Source organism: Pangasianodon hypophthalmus, chromosome 24 (genome assembly GCF_027358585.1).
Source record: "Pangasianodon hypophthalmus isolate fPanHyp1 chromosome 24, fPanHyp1.pri, whole genome shotgun sequence".
Lineage (NCBI taxonomy): Eukaryota > Metazoa > Chordata > Actinopteri > Siluriformes > Pangasiidae > Pangasianodon > Pangasianodon hypophthalmus.
Window position 1 is genome coordinate 1,804,959 of NC_069733.1, and position 22,289 is coordinate 1,827,247.

The following is a 22,289-nucleotide window of genomic DNA, read 5'->3' on the forward strand; positions in this document are numbered from 1 at the left end:
GGAAGTTGCAGTGGGAATGTCTGCCCATGCATCCACAAGAGCATTAGTGAGGTCAGGCTAGGAGGCTTGGAGTGCAGTTAGTGTTCCAATTCATCCCAAAGGTGTTCAGTTGGGTTGAGGTCAGCGCCTGGCGTACCTCACTGTGGTCAACCTGGATCCTCTGCTGCTGGCTCTAAAGAGATGGTAGGCAATGCTTTGGGAAATGCTTCCTTCCTGCATGAAGATGTTTGTCTGATACTGAATTTACACAATTAAAATGTTTCTAACCTCCAGATAGAGCACTTCACTGGGACCAGCTGAAGTTGTAAGAGGGGGACACTGATGTTCTAAAGTATGACCTCCAGGGAGTTGGGAATCTGCCAACAATCCACCTACTTTATTTGTGTTTCTGCAGATGAATTTCTACTTTTGGCAGAAATATGTGAGACAACATCACCTGTTGATAAGCTCAAGGTTACTGTATAGATTTGATCCTCTTTAAATGAGGCTGAGCCAAGCAGACAGCAGTTGAGTTTTTTTGCAAACAGGGTAATACTTCCATTCAGACAGAACTACGAAGCCCTATATCTAGCTTTTAAGTTTAATTTTTTTATTTTTATAGAACACACTTTACTCTGAGTAGAGTAACACGTTCTAATACTGGTACACAATATGCAGCGGATACCAACTGTTCTTGTTTTGTGCTATTATTTTTCATAGGCAAAAACATCACCATGGCATCCTCTCCTCGTCTTATGTCCCTTCTCATCCTGGTCTTGTCATCTCATGTGATGCTGACCAACGCTCTCCGTCTGTGGGGTCTTCGAGCTGTCGGCCTGCCCGGCGATGCGTTAGGCAATCGTCCCGACCCATATGTGACGGTGTGGTGTGATGGGCTCATCGGCGGCAAAACTGAGGTCATTACCGGCACACACAACCCCACGTGGAACAAAGGGTTTTCTTTAAGCTGCAAGACTGGGGCAACTCTGAAGATGGAGGTGTGGGACAAAGACATTAAATATGACGACTATTTGGGTGTTTGTACCCATAGAGTGTCAACTACGAGTGGAACTGGTAAAGAACTTACGTGTACCTCCTTGAAGAAAGGCACGTTTTACTACAGATATAATGTCTAACAAAGATATCTGTATTCTGTGTTCATCATGTGACCACATGGATGTAACTGTGTTCAATAAAATTGCAGGCTATTAACAAAAACTCATTTGTGTCATTGAGGTTTCTTCACCAATCCCTTTGCTACCAACTACATAAAACTCACTCTCAGATTGAAAAGTGTGAAATGACTTTTCAAATGTGTTTAATGTTTGGCAACAGTTAACACATGTGATCCAGAACAACTTTTTCAGATTGAAAACTTGAAACATTTGGTGTCTGTTCCCTCTGAGAGAACCACTAGGATCATCAAGTAATTGTTTTATTGATATTAAAAGGCAGTGTGACATTTAAAGGCTTTTTGAAGATATCTGAACCTGTGAAATTAAGATTAATTTAATCTAATTTACACCAATACCAACAGCTAACTCAGTATTAATACACAGATGCCCACAAAACTTTGGCAATATAGTGAATGTACTCCATTTATTTTGCTTTACATGTACTAGTTGTAGCTTGCAAAAAGATCAAATACAAATGAGAACAAATACATTTTTTATTTATTAAAGAATGACATGTGAATGACATCACAAGACAAGTTAGTTTCTGTTATCATTTACATTATAGGAGCTATAATGTAATTTCCTCACCAGCCCATATTATTTCTCCCCTTTTCTCTCTTGAAGTTAATAAGACAAAAAACACAGCTTTTACCAAGAAACCACAGCTTTCTCTGTCTAGGTAACTTACTTACAGCTTTACCTCTGACTGTTACAAAGCACTGACACTTGAGTTTTTTAATCTGTTTATGTGGAGCGTCTGCTGTACAAATTCATCAATGAACTGTTACTATAGAAACGATAACATATTAGAAGGAGTGCATTAATATAAACCTGTAATGTGCAGCTGCACTACTGTCAGACCTGCTGTTATAGGAAATCAATCAACACCTTCTGACTAATCAGAATCCAGAATTCAGTGTTGCTGTCATATAATAGAATTTATTCAACACATGCTAAGCAGGGTCGGCTTTAACATTCAAATGTTTCAGCAGCATTCATCTGCTGTAATAATGATTTGCTCCACAACGTAGTTACAACTCTAGAATCATGGAAACGTTTGCATTAAAGGAGTCGACTGACTGCTGAAATTTCTCTCAATGTTCAAAATTGTTGGCTGTTCTTCCTTCAGCACTGCAATGTCATCCATTTTCTTCTACCAGGATGCAGGATCCTTTTTCATACATGTAGTGTCATTCGAGTGTCAGTAAAGTCTCTTGTGAGAATTTAAACTAAATGACATATGAAAGAAAATGACCAGCTCATGAATGATTCCCTTTTCGATTAATTCTATAAGGCACCCAATAGTTTATAGGTGAAACGTCAGCCATTTCCATCCCATATGTTTCTTCTCACTGCACCAGGTGCTAAAGTTCTTATCGCTGTTTAATGCTGACGTGCTGAAGCTCAGGTGGTAAAATACGTGCTCTGAAATTGATGCTACGTGTCAAGGCCTTAAAAATAGATCTCAAACATTAAAAAAAACATCCGCAGCTGATAATGTCAAGGATAATGTCCTGATTATATTGCCTTTAAATTGACGTTGAAGTTGGGGGGAGAAAGAGAGAGAGAGAGAGAGAGAGAGAGAGAGAGTTTGAACATTTTGGCTGCTGTACACAATATTTCACAAAAGCAGGTGAGAACTGTTAAACAGCTCTTACACAAAGCAAGGGATTGTAGTTATTTACTTATACATAGTTATTTAGTTATCAAAAAAATGTGTTAACCCATCCCAGGCAACCAGCATGTTTTTATGTTTTTTTTTTTTTATTTGCTCTTAAATGACTAAGGCTAATGTTGAAAGTAACAATGTAGCATAAGATTAACAAATCCATTTTTACATAAATAATTTACTTTCAATTTTTTGACTTTATCAATTCATATCACATCATAAAGAAAATAAAAATAATAATAATGAGAGAATGTACTTTTGTTCTTCAAGAAATTCATATGATGCAACTTTATGCTGATTATTTTATAGAGGTGTATGTGTAAAGAAAAGTGTTGAGTAAATGAACTAAAATGTGCATTTTCATAACCTAGCATGGATTCCCACATTAATCCAAAAAAAAAAAAAAAAACTTTAAGGATTATATGTCAAGGTAAAGTGTGGTTAGTGGGCAAAATGCTGTTTTTAAGTGCTTTTTAATTAATGTTTCAAGTTATTTTAATAGAAATATATACATTTACATGTGCATTTAAAATGTCTTTTACTTTTACATACATATCTGTAAATGTAATTTCAGTGGGACACTAATGGTGCCCCAATCACTGAATCCATTTTTTTTTTTTTTTTGCTTAATTTTTTGTCACACAGATAAAACCATGACGTTCTCCTCCAGTCCCCGGCTGGTGTACCTCACCGTGTTCATATTAGTGTGTCTGGCACTTCCTAGCGATGCTGCCCTGCGGGTGTACCGCATGCATGGCAAAGGGCTGAAAGGTGACGCTTTGGGAAATGCTCCTGACCCCTATGTGAAGATGTATGTCAGAAACATATTTGTGACCCGAACCTCTGTGATTAAGAGTAGCTCTAACCCCATATGGAGCTCTACCCTGACCTCTAATACGGCTCAAATCAACAATGAGCTGAAGCTGCAGGTTTGGGACGAGGATATTCAGAAGGATGACCTTTTGGGAGTGTGTTATACCCAGGTGAAGCGTGGCAGTTACAGCTATCAGTGCACTTTGAGCAAAGGAGGCTACCTGATCTATTCGTACGAGTTCAACTGAAGACCTGAATCATCGATCTGATGTTTTCTGCAGTTCCTCACTGTATCTTTAATTGAAGTTTAACATGTTCACGTAAATAAAACAAAGTATTAGAACCTTCTCTTTTTCTCTTCTGTTTGTTTTATGCTTCTGCCAAATGATACACTTTTCCTGAAATACATGAGACAAATGTCACCTATTGATCTTCTTTAAAATGGGGTTGAGTCAAGCAGAGAGCAGTCTGGCATGATTCATTGCTGAGAAATAAACTCAGGGTAAAGTTTCCATTCATTTAAAACTCTGAAGCACACTCCTGTAGGTCTGGGAAAAGGTTTACAGCTTCACTGTGTAATAATAAGAATAAGAATAAGAATAAGAATAAGAATAAGAATAAATACCAGCAATGTGAACTCAGACTCACATTATTTTATGGGCAAAAATGTGCTTAAGATTACTTGACAGTCTAAATTACTCACCACTGGAAATTTTCTTGTTTGAAAATCCATCACTCACCCGGAAACACACACACACACACGTTAGTGTTGAATTAAAGTTGATAATGTTATCATAAGGGCTGTGTTTGCCCAAATCAGGCTCATATTCCACCAGCACATCCTGATGAGTGCATAAAATCACAGAAGGTTGTGGGTTCAAGTCTCAGCACTGATGGAGAAGCTCTGTCAGATCCTTCAGCTGCAACTGTTCGACTCTGTGTTTGGATTTGGTCTCAAGGCCAATACAGCAAACGTGTCTCTGAAGCATTTTTAGCTTTATATGAACAATATCAAGGTTAAAAAAAAGTGAGTGGAAATGAAATAAAACTGTTGGGAATATCAGCTATCAAAAAAAAACCTACTTGTAAAGTTTGAAAATACAGAAGGGATTTTTTAAAATGAAATTACTGTAAACACACGACCCCCATTTTACCATAGCAACAATTTTCCAGTCATTTAACTCTTTATTTGTCAAACTGGCCTAAAGATAATGTTTGTAATATGAATATGATTATGTTTTATACTAGAAAGAAACAGTACTTAAAAGTGAAATAACTGAACATAATGTTTAACGCGTGTTATTATAGGAGTCTGTCTGTAGGTGGCGCTGTGAGCTTTATTTATATCCTGTTGTAGTTTATTGGTCGTTCATAACAACGTCATTTCCGTTTGGTGTAAACTCTGGCGGGAAATCATGTCCGCGTGACCTACTTAGTTCACTCTGAGGTGTTTGTTTAACTGTTGAACCGGTAGCCTTGGCAAACAAACAAACAAACAAGCAAACAAACAAACAAAAGCCGTTAGTCATGAGTCGTGTGCTGAACTGTATCGTAGCGGTTTGTCCGGATATGGGCATCGGGAGAAACGGAAATCTGCCCTGGCACCCGATAAGACTGAGGTAAAGCTGGCCGCATCCCAAACGGCTCCGTTTTAGAAACACAGTGAACTACATAGGCAATAGAACGCCGCGGTTGCACTCCCTACGTAGTGCGCTTAGGTAGGAAGCAGCGCGTGATTTGGGATACGGCCCACAGGTTACTGAGATAGGTGCAGGAGCAAACGGTTCAGTTCTCTTTATCTAGCTATAGCTAACATTGTGTATTCTGTGTAATATAAAACAGTAATAATAATAACAATAATGTTTATTCTGACTTCTCAGTTTTTCGACATTAATTGTAACTTTTAAATCAGAAGTTGTGTTATAGTTTACGTCCTTTTTGAAATTGTTTTTTAAACGGTTTCGTTTTATAAGAGCTAAGTTTTATGATGTTGTTTATAGCTTCAGGATTAGCCTAAAGATTAGCAACGGCGCGAGACTGTGCTGTGACTGGATTACCTCAGGATTCCTGCTTGTGTTTAATGTTTTTGCTTGCTGTGTGTGTGTGTGTGTGTGTGTGTGTGTGTTTGATGATCATTTTGGAGTAACATCCAGAATCTTTCTTTTAAGCTTTAGCATTGTTTTGTCTTTTTTTTAATGGCAAAAGTGTTGGAACTGAACTCATGATTTTCTTTTTCTGAGCGTATAGTTTTTTTTTTAATCCGCTTAACATTTAACTGTATAGTTTTTTGCTTTGTGTTTGCAGTAATGAGTTCAAGCACTTTCAGAAGATGACCATGACTCCTGCTGTAGAAGGTAAACCAAACCCTCAACCGCCTTCTTCACATCTTTAAGTTTACCAAATGTACATTTGTTCTGTATTACTGTACACACTGGCTGTAAACAGAGAGTGTGTGTGTGTGTGTGTGTGTGTGTTCATGGTGTGGCAGGTAAAAAGAACGTAGTCATCATGGGCAGGAAGACCTGGTTCTCGATACCGGCACAGAACCGGCCTCTCAAGAACAGAATCAACATAGTCCTGAGCCGAGAACTCAAGTAAGAACGTTTCGAATGCACTCGGTTCAGCACTAAATGCAGCTAACTGCAGTTTGTGTGAGATCATTCCCTGTTGATCCGAAATCAATGACTTTTGGTTAACAGTGTTTTTATTTGATGTAGGACGCCTCCTGAAGGAGCACACTACCTAGCATCTGACTTTAGCTCAGCGCTTCAAATGCTGGAGAATCCAGAGCTCAAGGCTCAAGCTGATCAAGTGTGGATCATCGGTGGGAGCTCGCTGTACAAGGTCTCACACACACACACACCACACAACACACATACCGTCAGCTATTCATTTTTTCTCACATATATCATCAGTGGGCGTGTCCCAAACCACACACCGATTCCCTACAGAAGATTACAGAAGACCAACGCCTCACCAATTCCATTGTGGACGTGTCCCAAACCACACCCTGGTCACTATGTAGGCCACATGAGCATTGATAAAAGCATCTCTCCATCATCAGTCCACTGTACAGTGCACTATATAGGCCATGTAAGCATCACATTCATCATTCCACTGTAGATGTGTCTTAAACCACACGCACTTTGCACTACAGAAGATGTACATCATCACAAAAATGATATCAGTATTCTGTGGACGTGTCTTAAACCACACACCCTGTTTACCATGAAAGATGCAGAGGTCCACTGTAGATGTTTCTCAAATTACACACCCTATTGACTACAGCAGATAATTATCACAAACATCTGACCACAGTGGACGTGTCCCAAACCACACCCTGGTCACTGAGTGGGTCACATGAACACCACAGACATCTCTCCATTAGTCCACTGTGGACGTGTCACAAACCACATCCTAGGCACTGTGTAGGTCAAATAAACATCACAAAACTCTCTCCATCGTCAGTTCACCTTGGATGTGTCCCAAACTGAACACACTTCTCACTACTGATGTGTAAACTGTTATAAACATCTGATCACTGCAGAGGTCTCAGACCACTTCCTGGTCACTAAATAGATCACAAACATGAGCACTGATGAAAACTGATGGAGACACGTCCCATTTAACACACCCTAATCGCTACAGTAGGTGTAGTCGCAGTCACAAACAACTCATTAGTCCACTGTGGACGTGTCTCACACCACACACACTTTTCATTACAGTGGATGTACACCATCACAAACGTCTCTTTATCATCAGTCTCCCATGTTTGTGTCCAAAACCACACCCTCTTCACTATATAGATCACATTAACATCACTGAAAACACCTCCCCGATATGTGATTACTGTGGACATGTCCCAAACCACACCCTTTATTTATTACAGAAGATATAACAAACACCATCACAAACCATCTGCTCACTGTGGACGCGTCCCAAATAACATCCTAGTCACTGTGTAGGTCGTATAAACATCACTCCTGTGTGGCTGTGTCCCAAACCACAATCTTTAAATGGTTAGTTGTGCTTATTTTGAACACTACTTAATTACGTTTTAAGTAATTCTACTTTCTAAACTCTCTTTTAATAGCCTATAAGATATTTTATGTCGGGTGTGTGAACAGCGCTTAAGATTAACCGCAGACTGAAAGTAATTCTAACTAATTTTATTTCATAAAGACACTTGAGATGAGCTAAGGGGGAAAATAAAAAGTTTCCGTCTCCAGTGTCGGTGGTTTTCAGTATATTGTATGGCACTTAAGTTTCTAACTGTAAAAACACACACACACACACACACCGTGCCACATGTTTCTTGCAGTCTCCATTTGGTTGGCATGGCAACAGTGATGCTCAAGGACGCTTTTTACAAAAGCCTCCTTCTTTCTCCATGGTACTGTTTCACGTTTCTCTTTCTCCTCCCTCGGCCTCTCTTTATCTCCGAGACGCTTCTTGTAGAATGTTTTTGAGCTGACGGTATTCACTGCTGCTCCTGAGGAACATCAACATCCTTTGTTTAGTTATGAATGATATTCACAGTGAGTGGGGGGGGAAGATGACTAAAATATCATCTCACAATACTCAGACATTTCTATGATACATAATGTACTTAATTCACTGTATGTTAAACATAGATTCTAAGAAACTACCAGATTTCTTGAATTTCCTGTACAGGGGATCAATAAAGGTACATCTTAGATGTGATCTGTTTCTTTAAACATATGATTATTTCACAGTGTAAAGGAGAGAAAATACAACGTTGTACTGTATCTTTAAAATTGTAAATAAAATAAAAATCAGCTGCTTACAATCAGAAATTGTAATTGTTATTTTAAAAAAACAACTACGTTTTACATAACTAAAAAACTAAATGTTATGAAATGACATTTACGATTGTTTATTGTGACACACTTTATCACAGTATTGACATTATACTGTCATATTGCCCAGCGCTATTTCCAACAACAGCATTAATAACAATAAGTTTATGTACATTGTATTCAGAGGGAGAATAAGGGGCCTGTTGATATTTGTGAACACTTCTTGAGAGTTTCTCATATTTGTGAAATGTCTCGTTTCTGGCAGGAGGCAATGGAGAGCTCGGAACGCCGGCGTCTGTTTGTAACGAGGATCCTGAAGCAGTTTGATTGCGACACGTTCATTCCTAACATCGATCTAGACAAGTTCAGGCTCCTTCCTGAGTGAGTGAAACATTAGTCAATTTTTCTAGTATCATTTATTTATTTTTATCTGTCAGAGGAAGTTGCATCTTTCTGATTCGCTGTGATGCAACATATCAGAGCCAAAGGATTAAAAATATGTCAGAATTGTCACTCTGTACATCATCGGGACAGCAGGAGACGTCCCAAAAGCTAGTTTAATAGTGCTTAATAACCAAAGAGGAGAACGTCATGTCTTTGGAATCTATTATTTTCAGGTTTTATTTGAAATCGCACAAAAGGTCTCAATTTGTGCTTCTCCTCTCCAAAACCTAAAGCTTGATCTGGTTCTCTGGGACCTTCCATAGCGTGATGGCCACACTGGCTTGATGTGCTCCACAACACTGTTTTTCCATTACAATGGTGCAAATGGATTTGTTGGCTCGCACACACGCGTGTCGTTTGTGTTCAGCACACCAAAGTTAGTCCGAAACAGTCGACAGAGGCTCTAGAAAAGCCCTAAAAGGCTCTTACGTAACATGAAAGTGGCCTGAGGCATTAACGTCAAGTTCTTCCACTCAGACGCCCGTTTGGAGTGGCACTCAGAGGAACACTGGGAGGATGACATGCCATTATGATTATTATTATCTCATTGAACAGATGTGCACCCTGTGTGTGTGTGTGTGTGTGTGTGTGCACGTGCGCGCAGGTGTTCGTATAAGCAGTTTAGTTGCACTGCTAGATTTGTAGATACTTAGCTCAAACTGAATCACATCAGCCAGCTGCAGATCATCAGTTTCTCTAAAGAATTCACTTTCCCCACTAGGATCTTGTGGAATTGTTATTACTGTATTTTTATTTTTGGGGTTCTTCCTCATTCAGCTTCTCAGCACAGCAGTTAACTCAAACAAAATGCAAAAGTCTTTCACACTCCTGCACACTCATACAAGCTCAGAAGAACACTGTCAGGTGAGATCGCTTTGCTCCAAGGCCCTGTGTCCCTCAGCTTGGCTTTACACCTCACTATAACATACACAGGGTAAAAATAGAGCACACAGGTCTACAATCATTCATTAAATCACCCACTTCATTTCTTCAAGATTGCCCTCTATTCACAAAAACCCCATTAAACCACTGCCATAAACGGTTGTTCCCTCACCAGCTCCTTTTTTCCCCCCTTTCTCTTGAAGTTAACACGACAAGAACGCAGCTTGTTACGTTACTGTTACGTTAAAGTTCGCTTTCCTGTGTAACTGTCAGTTACAGCTTTACCTCTGACTGTTACAAAGTGCTGACACTGGAGACTCCTTCCATAAAAGCTAAATAAACATCTCCTCACAGAAAACTTCACCAAAGCAACGTTTCCGCACGCGTTTATAATGCGCATGCTGCATCCACCATACAAGTCCCTTTGAATGAGCTGTTACTATAGAAACAAGAACATTAGCATTAAGCTGTGATTTGCAGCTGCACTACTGTCAGAGCTGCTGTTATAGAAAATTAATCAACAACTTCTCCTTCTGACCAGTCGGAACAGCACGGTGATATAATCCTGTGTAAACTATCTCTAAGCCCTGAACTTCATGGCAGCCACTTTTATCCAAAGTGTCTTAGAAGTGAGGCAGAATACAAGAAGCTTTTCATTGGTCATGATTGCTTTTTCTTCTACCCGTAAGAACCCAGAGTTTCACGTGTTTCTTGTTTCTCTTGCCGCTTCTTCACGCAGGTTCCCCGGAGTGCCGGCAGGGTTGCAGGAGGAAAACGGGCTGCAGTATGTATTTGAAGTGTATGAGAGTGTGGAACAGTGATGAGTGGTGCTGAAAGACCTTACACACCTGCTTATTACTGAGATCTGTGTGTGACATGACAGCATTTGCTCATAGGCACTATTTCTGTAGCCAAGTAACGTCAAATCCCAAATCACATCTTGGTAATTCTCTGAAACCTAAAATCAAAAGATTTAAATGTTGTTCCAGCTGTTAATAGGTACTAGTTTGAACCAGTTAAAGCCCCTTCATCTCTGCATTTCATCCTTGCCTTGTTGTGTCCCTGCACTCAGAGCTCATCTCCATTTTGTGTGTGTGTGTGTGTGTGTGTGTGTGTGTGTGTGTGTGTGTGTGTGTGAGAGAGAAATGGCTGTTGTTTAGCTCAACCCACATGGCCCGTCCTCGCTCCTCTCATAAATATGCATTCTGTCTTTCGTCTCGAGAGCTAATTATTGACAAAAGTTCTCATATGCTTAGGTTGAATAAAAACCTTTATGGATCACACACACAAATACACACACATTTTCTCCCTGCATTAATGCCCCAGCCCTTTAAACAGCCCTGTTTAACAAAAACCAAAGGCTGCAATCCTCTCTAACCTTTGAGGCTGATTGGTTTCAGGTCCCAGCAGGAGGCTAACACTAAGCTGGAAATTAGTCTGATCGGCAGCCCAGTTACCCCCCGAAGCCACCACCCTCCGTCTCCCCTTCCTCGCTCCTTACAAGACACTTAGACTTAATTTCAGACGGAATCATTAGATAAGCCAGGTTCCTTCTTTTGCTACCAGCAGTAACATCAGTTGCAGAAATATATACCCAGTGTGAGATGGTGTTAAATATAGTGTGCATTATATTGTACCAGCACATTCTCTTGTTTTGTTTATCAGCTATGAATATAAAGCTCTAAAAGGGACACGGACCCACAGAGACATAAATGAAGTGCAGTGAAATTTAGATGGGGATTTTTTTTTTCTGGTATGTTGCTCATCAACTACATTCATACTTTCATATGGAGTCAATGAAAAATTAAATAAATAAAACAAAGCAGGAAATGACTAAACATCCTGATATTTTCCTCAGACAAATAGCCAAGATTAGTGTGTTAATCAGAATGAAAATTAATCAGAATGTGTTTAATTTTATATGAGTTTTTTTTTGTTGTTGTTTTTTATTTTTTTTAACTTAAGGGATTTGGTCTCCCTTTTATTTTTAATTCTTTGGTGCTTACAAAATTATTCATGCCTCGTAATGTTTTACATTCTTTGAGTTTTGAAATGAACAAAACAGACATAAAAACACCACTGGAAGCCCTGCCCCTTCATTAATGTGAAATAAAATCAATGTATGTTAGACTTTAACTAATGTGAAACAAGTATATAGTTAACATTAATTAACTATAATCGAAGGGAAACTTTCTGTGCCGTCATTTTTGTGTGTTCACTGTGGAGATGAACTGAGACAGTAGAATGATAGTGGATGTTGTACTGGATTCTCAGTAAAGAGAAGATTTTTGTCAATGTGAAATTCTTAATAGTGATGCAAACAATACTATTGATATTTTTCTCCCTTTTTTCACCCCATCTTTAATTGTTTGCTTCTGTTCTGGACAAAGTACACCAACTGCTTTTAGTCGTCAGCACAGTCAATGCCACCGTGCTAGCATCACCACATCATGGGAGGAAAGAAAAAAACAGCGTCATGGTGATGCCAGCACACTGCTGTGGCCTTTAGGTCAGGGATGCAGGGATGCAGTGACAGTGGAACTGTGTTGGTTGTGGGGGCGGAATACCTCCAAGCTCAGCCACTTCATTCACGTCAGAATAATAACACGATCCTGCGTTGACGCTCGATATGCGAAAGCCACCGTCACTGCGTTGTTCCTGTCTCTCTCTCTCATGCACACGCTCTACTGTAAGGTACTGCCTGCATACAGACCTGAGAGCTCACACACCTGTTCTCTCTCTTGCTCCCTCGTTCACGCTCCCTTTCTCTCGCGCACACATTCATACACTCTCGGGCTCATTTGTCCACCACTTGTTGACTCTTCAGTTCTTTTTATCTGGTGTATTGGATAACACTCGGCCTTTTCGCTATAGTGAGAGACCCCCTTCAACCAAACCTGTTCGAGGACTGAGAAGATCTGCAGGAAACGAGAGGTAAGCTCAGTGAAGAGTATGGATATCTTATATATCACAGTTTATTTCTCCTATGTGCAGGGAAACTTGCACTATTTAGCTAATTAGATATTGAATCTGTAATGACTAAGTTTAGCTGCTGTTAAACTAGTGTATTAGTGCAAAATATGAAGGTGTTTGCAGATACAAATAGAGAAAGTAAAAATATACTGTCTTATAGTTTCATTTGAAGTGGAATATGCACCCATTCCAGATATCAAATCCAATCCAGTTCTGGTCAGATTTAAAAGCATTAAAGTAGCTTTATATACATAGAACTGACCTTTGCACATTGTAATTTATAAAGCCCTGACTAATAGCCACAAAAGAATTACAGGCTGCTCTATGTAGCCTATTGCGATATCTAGCATGAATCACCACTCTGCACATGTGCGTCAAGTGGCCTGTTTGGTGTTCCACTTGTGTTTCAATCTCAAGCCCTGATCTGCCTAGTGATGCTTGTTTGTTCCGCGCTCTTCAGCGCCTGGCAGACAGAGAGAGAGGAGTCATTAAGGATTCTCTCTGTTCGGGAGACCGATTGAAGGCCCAGAGAAGAGCGCACAAAGCACGCCGGGGCTATAAATGCCATCCCAGGGGTGCACAGCATTAGGAGCCAGAGCTTAGGTGTCCTACCAGTGGAGTGTGTGTACTCCAATCAAGAGGGTTGCACATGCCATTTACTGCCTGCATATTTTTATTTCATATACACCATGCTGATAAATTTGGTCATGGTGTAATTAGTTTCCATATAAGGTCCAAAATAATCTGTGATTAAATGTACAAGACTTAGATAGATGTATCAAGGCTATTCACACAAATGAAAACACTGAGTAAACCATCATATAGTATAAGTACAGCTGAAATTTCGCTCAGCTGAAATTGCTGATTTGGTTATAAAATCCAGTTAACTAATTAAATATCTCATGCTCCTAAATATCAAGCTTCAGCAAAATGTCTAGCCATTTACCTCAAAGCAGTTTAGTGTCTGTGCCTCTTTTTAAAAAGAAAAAACTACTTATCTGTCTGTACATACTGTGTGCTGAGAATCCTGTTGAGCTTACTTTTAAAAGCTTGTACGTTCTGCCTCGTCAGCAAAAATGCATTTCTCATTTTATGCAAAATGAAATGTGACAGACTTTGGAGTTTTAGATTTAGCACTTTTAGATTTGAGGACAAAGTCATAAACACAATAGACTCCATCAGTGAACCAAAGGAGAAGTTTAATCTTTTGTACAACTCAGCATGGTTTCTTCCCCCCTTTTGCTCGTAGCAAATGCAGTCTGATCATGCCTGGCACAATCTAAAATGGTGCAGGATAGATCAGGGCCTTACTTGCATTCTGCCCACCGATTTTTCATTCCTTCTGTGTTTTTCAAGGCAGAACTTTTTCACATCCTGATTTCAGTTCTCACATTGAGGAGAAAAAAATGGCAACCTTGGGTCAGTGGCGTAATTTACAGACTTGCAAAGGGGTTAGATAACTGAGAGAGCTTGCGTCTTTATTATGACATACTATTTTGATGTGGCACCACAGTTATTGAAACATGTTTGTAATTAGTACTCATTTAGGAGGAGCAAGCTATGGAGAAACAGCTAGCATGCTGATTTAAGGAAAATGACAATACAGAACAATGACGTATCTAACAATAAATGAAAACTGTAATCTATTTTACATGGTTTAATAGCATAATAGTCATGTACATACTATCATACGTCATAAATATTAGTACATGCCTGACTATCTGAACTGTCTTTCACTGGCAGCTCTCCAAAGCTCAGGCACCCTCCAACTTGTCCATGAGTCCTTAAATGATAGAGCCATCTGCCTGTCTGAAACAGCAAGAAGTGATGGAGGATTCCACAGAGGTGTGGACCGACGGCAACTCCCTTCTAAAGGCTGTTTATCTTTGCCGTTTGCGGCTGACACGTCTGCTCCTGGAAGGTGGGGCTTATATTAATGAGAGCAATGAGCGTGGAGAGACACCACTGATGATTGCCTGCAAGACTCATCATACTGATGCTCAGAGTGTGCCCAAACACAAGATAGTCAGGTATACACTGCTCAAGTCTCTGACTGTATGACATGATTTGTCATTTGCAAAGACCACCGAACTGACCACCATCAGACCCAGAGTTCAACATTACTGGGGCCATACTAATATATACATATATTAGGGTTGCATCATTGCTGATTGAAGGCCTATATTGAAAGGCCAAATAAATAGCGTGTTTGAGTCTCGTAACAACTGAGGAAGCTACCTAACTACTATCCTACCTACAGCATGGTTTGGTGATATCCCAGTTGTCCCAGCATTCAGTTGTCAGCTTAATACCAGGTTAGATGTACTTTACAGCAGGGTTTAATAACTGTCCAATGAGTCGGGTAGCTTACTCAAAGACTAGATATTGAAAATTAATTCTTTGGCATTTAGGACTTGCCGTAATCAAATTGTAATTCCGACGTTTCCACAGGTATCTGCTGGAGAATGGTGCCGACCCAAATATCCAGGACAAATCTGGTAAGACTGCTCTCATGCATGCCTGTGTGGAGCGAGCTGGGCAGGAGGTCTTGTCTCAGCTGCTGTCCAGTGGAGCTGACTTGAGTTTAGAGGACCACTCTGGTTCCTCTGCACTAGTGTATGCTGTTAATGCTGGCGACAAGGAAGCGCTGCGAGTGTTACTAGATGCCTGTAAGGCCAAAGGCAAGGAGGTCATTATTATTACCACAGATAAACTCCCCTCTGGCAGACAAATGACCAAACAGTATCTGAATGTCCCTCCACCGCCAGATTTGGAGGATCGGTTGCATTGTGTTACTACCGTCTGCATGTCACCTTCTGAAATTAAACTCTCTCCTTCTCATGTCTCCTCACATTCAAGTCAGTCACAAAATGCCCTTTTACACCTGGCAGAAAACCAAGCAATGGGTTCTGCCTCTGCAACCACTGCTAATTCAAGGGCAGGGTCACCTACAAGGGACCCAAGTCCATTGCGAGCAGCCGGCGTAGCCAAACTTCTTCACCTTCAAAGGCTACACTCAGAGCCATGGCTAAAGATCCCACCATCCCTGTTACTGCAGCAAAGCAAGGCCTCATCCTTCACAGAGGAGCTCCTCGATATCACCCCAGAAGAAGAGCTCTCTTTTGGCTTTAACAGCCATCGTCGTTTGTCTCACAGAGCACCACCAGTTGCTCGTCATCAAAGCATGGATGCCACTGGTCTGCTCAGAGCCTTGGACAAAGCAACAGAAGCAGAGAAAGAACAAAAGAAAGAGGTGAAGTGGCTAAGCAGGAAAATGTCCTATGATGGTGTTTCTCTGCCACATTCAGCTTCACACCAGAACCTCCTTAAAGAAGCCTCAGGCGGCGAGACCATTCCTATGGATAAAGACCCAGACTGCCTTCCCAACCTGGCTGTGTCCAGCCTCCAGGATGTCGTGCGCCGCCGCAACATTGGGATGGACCACTACAGCTCAGACTCCCAACTACCTCAGTTTGGGAGTCAGCACTCAGATGAGCTTGGCAAAGCCGGCACAGTGGGAGGAGGGGGAACAGAAAAGCGTAAGCTAGTTTACAGCCGATCTTCCACCCTGTCTGGCTCAAGGGAGTCTCTGGAAAGCATAGTCCAAAGGAGAAGCCCAGCGATGATGGAGCGCAGAGGATCTGGGGCTCTTCTGCTGGATCATATCGCACAGACTCGGCCAGGCTACCTGCCACCACTAAACCCACACGCGCCCATTCCAGATATCAAAGTTAACATCACCAGCACTTGCGTTGATCGGGGAACCAAACCTGGTCCTGCCACTGCAGCTGGAACTGTAACCATACCTGTCGCTCCTGGTCAAAGGCATTTTGTGCCCTGTGCTCCTAGCCTTCCCCGAGACCAGAAGACCAAAAAGACTCTTCTGAGAAGACACTCCATGCAAACGGAGCAGATTAAGCGCCTGGCCAACTTTGGGGAGATTTTTGGACAATAAAGTGCACTAATGTACCTTTGCACAGTGTTGTATCAGATATCAAGTCAATGCTCACATGAAGGAAATAGTGTGTGAATATTTATTCTGATTAATCAGATACTGGACAAAGTATTTGTTCTGTGTTCACTGTTAAACATCATAAAGGAGGAAAAGAGCAGCCAAAAATTAAAGAAACTCTCTGACACTGAAAATAAAAACAGCTAATAAAATGTATATACTGAGTTACTGTTTACTACACTTTACAGCTCAAGTATGTCTTGTAGGTCACTGTATGGTGCATCATTGTATGTTGCATTCAAAGTTAAAAATCAACATCCTGTGACTTGCATTAATCTATTGACAATACATGGTCTATGTAATAGTGTCTATACTATAGCCACTTTTTGTAGACACATCATCATAGCACAGAGGCATGATTTTGTCTCCAACACATATTCCTCACTTCCTGTACCCAATTTAATGGAGAGTAACTCCTAGCTCTGTTCTTATTGTGATATGGTGTACCCAGGTAAGCTTTTAAACTTTGAAATCTGATTCTCTAAGAGATCGTAGTAGATTCTGGACTTGCTGAAGTTTTGCCTGTAGGGTAACAGATCCTCCACATTCAGCACATCACTCTGGCCTGTCCATATGGTCAGAGTGTATCTGAAAGAGAGAGTTGGACAACAAGTGGAAAATGTTTTAGCAAGATGAAGCATAAATTAGTACCTCAAACCCAGTGGAGTGCATACTGGGGTCAGAGGCATCGAAACATCATTGTTAGAATACTGGATATGGATAAGTACTGTAACTAAGGCAACCACGTCTTTTATTTAATTTCAAACCATAGCGCGTTTGCCTCCTTAGTCAGTTGCAGACTAAAACAACCACACAATGCCCCAACAGTCAAGGTGTTCTTGATTTGGTACCAAATTAATCAAATTCTGAGCACCCAGAAGGTTTCATTATAAATTTGCCAAAAGATTGAAGTCCAGATTTTATTCTTCTCTCATTATTTTGAGGGCACATTCATCTTAGGGGTCATCCTTTGGTGTTTCAGAGTCTGGTTTCTACAAGACGTGTAAAAGTGTTGAGAGGAAATGAGTCCGCATTTTCCTTACCGTTCAAAAGTTGGCAAAATTTATGTACAGACATTCAGAGGTGCCAGACTTGCTAACAAGAAAATCCCCCTGACAAGACTTTGATAAACACATCAGTGTGTCCACTTGCTAATAAAGTAAGCTGACAATTGAGCTGACAAATAGTTCATGTGCTGCTGCAGTGAAGGATGGCATTAGGTTGCGCAGTCACTGTTAGAGCACAACTCAAGGAGAGAAACCAGCCCTCTGAAGTGCACTAGACCTAGAAAAGGGAGATAAGAACAAGCCTCCCTCTCTAAGAGATCCCCCTCCCCAGTCTTTCAATGCACCTTTCAGCTCAGTTGAGTGCTTCTATTCTGGTGACAAACAAGTATACCTGGGGGGCAGGCACCAAATTACACCAATCGTGTGGCAAGGGCATTCTGATGAACTGTTTTTGTTACACAACACGAATCCAATCAAGCAGGCAATCAATAGTTCAGTGCTAGCAAGCACTTAAGAAGCAAACAGGGTGCAAAACAGCCTTAATTGTCTTTGGTATGCTGAATACTGATGTGCTGCAGAGACTGACATGTTGAAATGAAAAGTTCCACCTGTTCGACTGCTGCAAGAGCCACTGGAATTGAACGAAGGACTGGGGCAAAAGAGCTGCTCGCACTGGGACTGTCACAGGCTGCGTCAGGTTCTTGCACACTGCCTCCATCTGCTGAACCATCTCCCAACTGTAACCTTAGACCCCATATAGGATATAAAAAACAGGATCATGGTCAAGTGCAACATAAAGTGGTATTAAAAATGAAGTCAATCAAGAACTCCTTTGGCCACCCCAAGATTCCTCCTCTAATTATGGTATTAATCAGAAAACAGGATATGGGAACACCACACTAAGTTAAATGGGTCACTTTCCAACTAATATTAAAAGGAAGATTTCATCCAATAGATCTTCAAACACAATATTTTTACATCATAATTGTAGATTTTATATATGATATGCACCAAGTCAATGCATATTGATGTCTATGCAAGAAGAACTGCCACCCAGAAAAAAAGGCATGTTTTACCTGGGTTGTCTGTATTCGGAGACCATCCAGTGGTCCAGCCCAAAGAAAGCACGTCTCCCTTCATAGCCACTGCTTGTAAAAAGGCCTGGGCATCTAAAGGTGTGGCTGTGCCTCCAGGCCCTGGCAGGATGTCTGCATTGATCCACACAGGCCCCTTCAGCTGATCTCGAACCTTGTCCAGAAGTGCCATCGACTCCACCACTGCTTCTAGGCTACAGAGAACAAAGAAACTGGGATGGATAATCAAGCTCTGAAGGGTCTGAGTCCAGCACCAGTTGGACTCACAGTGTTGAATCAAGACCGATCTATACTTGTGAACCACACCAGAATTTACTTATTTACACAGTGAAGAAAAGTTTCATATAATAAATAGGAGAAATAATAAAAACAGTGTTCATTTTGTTTTTAAAAGTACTGGAAAAAATAAATCTTGCATGATTAATTATAAACCAAGTAAATTCTCACTGAAAGTGTTTCAGCTCGTCTGTATTCAGCAGTATGAGTGGCTTTTGTATCAAAGCACTGCCATGTAACTAGCATTTAAATCCACAATTCTAACACTGATTGACAATGGTTTAGATTTTATTTTTATTAAGCTGCTGTGGTTTAGATACCAGTCTGAGAAAGTAACAGATTGAATATGTCTAAATTGAGATTTTGACAGCGTTTTCCATCAGTGTCCGTCGCAAGCTACAATTTCAGAAATTTCTTCAGGCACCTTTGAGCAAGTAAATTATGAACCTGTAATTTTTCAGATCAGACTGAGGTCTGGCAACAAAAAAAAGTGATGCAGGATACACCTTAGAATTGTATTTTTGAGGGAAACTAAAACAGTGATGTGTCATTCTTGAACGAGTTGGTTCTTGGGGGCAGTCATGGCCGAAGGTCATGGGTTCGAGTCTCAGGTCCGGCAGGGATTGTAGGTGGGGAGAGTAAATGACCAGCGCTCTCTTCCACCCTCAATACCACGACTGAGGTGAGACCTTTGAGCAAGGCACCGAACCCCCAACTGCTCCCCGGGTGCTGCAGCAAAAAAGGCTGCCCACTGCTCCGGGTGTGTGTTCACTACTGTGTGTGTGCACTTGGATGGGTTAAATGCAGAGCACAAATTCTGAGTACGAGTCACCATACTTGGCCACAGGTCACTTCACTTTCTTTGAGTCAGATCTTTTATGTGAACTTTGAGAGCCAACTCAACCAGGTTGTTTTTCCATCTGTTAATGTAATGTAGTGTACTGATTTTTCTGTCGCACACAAATCGCACAATGTAAAAGAAAAGCTAGGATGTTCATCTAAAAGCTGCCAATAGGAGGACGGCATAGGATAACGCACAGGACAGCTACCGATACTGTATTGGTGATGGCAAACTGTAACTTAAACAAACAAATGGAGAGAAAAAAATCTTATTTCCTGTTCATGCTGATTGATGACTTTAACAGAACGTCATCAAACACAGGTCTATCGTTAGAGGATCTTCATCCTATAGTCTGAACATTATCCTACATTCTCATACAGCATGACGTATGAGAATAATCTTAAAAGACTGCTGAAATCACACAGAGTAAAACCAGCTGTAGTCAGAGGTCAAAAAAAATCACAAACTTTGTTGTCCGGGTTAGAAATAAATGGCAATGAGCTGTTTGGGAGCCAAAAGAGTTGACTCATTGGTGAGCTGAGCCAAATTATCTGACTCAATGAAAGGAGCCCTAATTCCCATCACTAGTCTAAAATAAAGATAAAATTTCCTTTTCACATTAAAATACCAACAGGAGACATAAAAGGTTGCAACCAACTGTATTTACAGCAGTATTATCCAACCTTTTAAAGTCCAGTTTGATGCCTTTGTCTGAGTTCGCCACCATTTTCAGCCAGTCTCGCAGTGTGATGTCACTGTCATTATCTGGTGGATGTGCCATTATGGGTTCCTTTGGGTCACGACCCCGTAGAAGTACATCGGCTTCAATCATCTGTGTGCTATCTAACATACAAATGATAAGAAAGAGCACAATTCAGGTCCTAATCCAACAATGTCATTTCACTTTCCTTCAGTTTTTCCGCAGCAGTTGGTTTGTTCAAATTCCCTTGATTTACACTCCCCATGTTGCCAAATCAAAGCTAGTTAAGAATAAATATATGAAGTTCGAAGGATCGGTAATTTATGAGCAAATTATGCCTTTTTTTAAATCAAGAATGGGATCTATTCAGTGATATTGATGACTGGATTAGTCATCTATTCAAAAAGAATATAATATAAAGCCACAGCCCTGAGTGAGACCATTATAACTATTGTTTTATCTCAGTGTTCCCAGAGTAGAGACTTTGTCACCAGATTTTGGAGACTTCTAAGAACCCTTTAGAGACATTATTTAAGAAAAGAGCCTAGCGGCAAATCTCGTGGCTTTTTGAGCAGATATTAGCAACTTTCCTGCCCTCAATACAGCTCTCCAGCTCAGATCACAGCTGTAACTTTTTGAGCAGTCTTTGTAACTAGATTTGGTGACGTTTTAGACCCCTTTGAGCAACAAATCTAGATTCTACTTATCCACACTAGTGACTGTCCTGCACTTGAAATTATAATATTTTCTGAAAACGTAGTTGGTTTAACGGTTTTGAGAATATGTAATTAGTTTGTGGTGCTGTGACCCAAGATCGAAGAAATTATATTTCTTTCTACAAGAAATAAGTTCTAACCTATTATTATGTACTCTGATATTCAGATCAGATCTACAGCCCTGAGTGAGAACATTTTAATAAATAAGTTGTTTTGATGTGTATGATTTACACTCTGACCTTGGAGTGCTTCAGTGATCTTGTCCTTGCTGTTGGCTGCATGATACCACTGGATATCTGCTGCATTGTGGTCCTTTAAAGTGCCTTTCTTGAGGAAGTAGTCCAGAGTTTGGTCAGGCATTGATCCCGCAGCTGCTGAAAAAGTTGCTGTTGGTTTGTTTACAGCAAAACTCAGTATGCGACAAGGAAAACAGTGCACTCAGTACCGGTCTAACAAAAACAACCCCTGTTTAGTAAAGAGGCTATGTGTACTGACTCTGTCCTCATTACATCAACAATTAAATACAGACGCTTTGTACTGCAAAAGTAAATTTCACAACAAAGCAGTTTCTGAGATCCCGGAAAACAAGTTTTAGTTAGATAAATAAACTAACTTGTGGCACTGGATGGCGCTTCAGAGTTCATAAAACAGCTGATCCATGTCACAACTGCAACTACAACCAGGGCTAAGACACAATAACGCCGCAAACCGAGTTTCTTTAATCCCATAGGCTTTAGCAAAACACAGGACTAAACACGAGCAAAACATTTGCTCCACATTTCCACACGGACAGAATTAAGCGCGCACACTTCCGGTTTGTTGCATACTGGGAAATTAAGTACAATAATTGTAAACGCTTTGGGTTCTTTCTTTATTTCTTTTGAATGA

The 22,289-nt window shown here is 40.6% G+C and overlaps 4 protein-coding genes across 13 annotated transcripts; 3 read left to right on the top strand and 1 right to left on the bottom strand.

Annotated features, from left to right (window-relative positions):
* The first annotated feature begins 540 nt into the window (after positions 1-540).
* On the top strand, positions 541-1,197 carry LOC113542379 (uncharacterized). The gene has a single exon (XM_034299306.2). The coding sequence runs from the start codon at positions 714-716 to the stop codon at positions 1,113-1,115; it is 402 nt and encodes a 133-aa protein (XP_034155197.2). The 5' UTR covers positions 541-713; the 3' UTR covers positions 1,116-1,197.
* A 1,513-nt stretch (positions 1,198-2,710) lies between these two features.
* Positions 2,711-3,984, top strand: LOC128317321 (uncharacterized). Its single transcript, XM_053229081.1, has 2 exons — positions 2,711-2,787; positions 3,469-3,984. Exon 2 carries the CDS (start codon positions 3,477-3,479, stop codon positions 3,882-3,884), a length of 408 nt encoding a protein of 135 aa, XP_053085056.1. The 5' UTR covers positions 2,711-2,787; positions 3,469-3,476; the 3' UTR covers positions 3,885-3,984.
* A 1,023-nt stretch (positions 3,985-5,007) lies between these two features.
* Positions 5,008-16,923, top strand: ankrd34bb (ankyrin repeat domain 34Bb). Of its 7 annotated transcripts, none has more exons than XM_034299251.2 (8): positions 5,008-5,255; positions 5,941-5,990; positions 6,125-6,230; positions 6,354-6,480; positions 8,722-8,837; positions 10,522-10,566; positions 12,657-12,716; positions 15,207-16,923. In XM_034299251.2, exons 1-8 carry the CDS (start codon positions 5,164-5,166, stop codon positions 16,708-16,710), a joined length of 2,100 nt encoding a protein of 699 aa, XP_034155142.2. In that variant the 5' UTR covers positions 5,008-5,163; the 3' UTR covers positions 16,711-16,923. The 7 variants fall into 7 exon arrangements, with proteins under 7 accessions (XP_034155142.2, XP_026795578.3, XP_026795581.3 ...); XM_026939780.3 differs by having other exon boundaries at positions 5,011-5,255; positions 14,499-15,263; XM_034299253.2 differs by lacking the exon at positions 15,207-16,923 and adding an exon at positions 13,216-14,548 and having other exon boundaries at positions 5,011-5,255.
* fam151b (family with sequence similarity 151 member B) lies at positions 16,776-22,204 on the bottom strand. 4 transcript variants are annotated; one of them, XM_026939782.3, is made up of 6 exons: positions 22,015-22,204; positions 21,641-21,775; positions 20,669-20,828; positions 18,851-19,062; positions 18,383-18,518; positions 16,776-17,355 (listed from the first exon to the last, which is right to left on the bottom strand). In XM_026939782.3, exons 1-6 carry the CDS (start codon positions 22,127-22,129, stop codon positions 17,196-17,198), a joined length of 918 nt encoding a protein of 305 aa, XP_026795583.2. In that variant the 5' UTR covers positions 22,130-22,204; the 3' UTR covers positions 16,776-17,195. The 4 variants fall into 4 exon arrangements, with proteins under 4 accessions (XP_026795583.2, XP_026795582.2, XP_034155181.2 ...); XM_026939781.3 differs by having other exon boundaries at positions 21,641-21,787; XM_034299290.2 differs by having other exon boundaries at positions 18,361-18,518; positions 21,641-21,787.
* Positions 22,205-22,289: the final 85 nt, after the last annotated feature.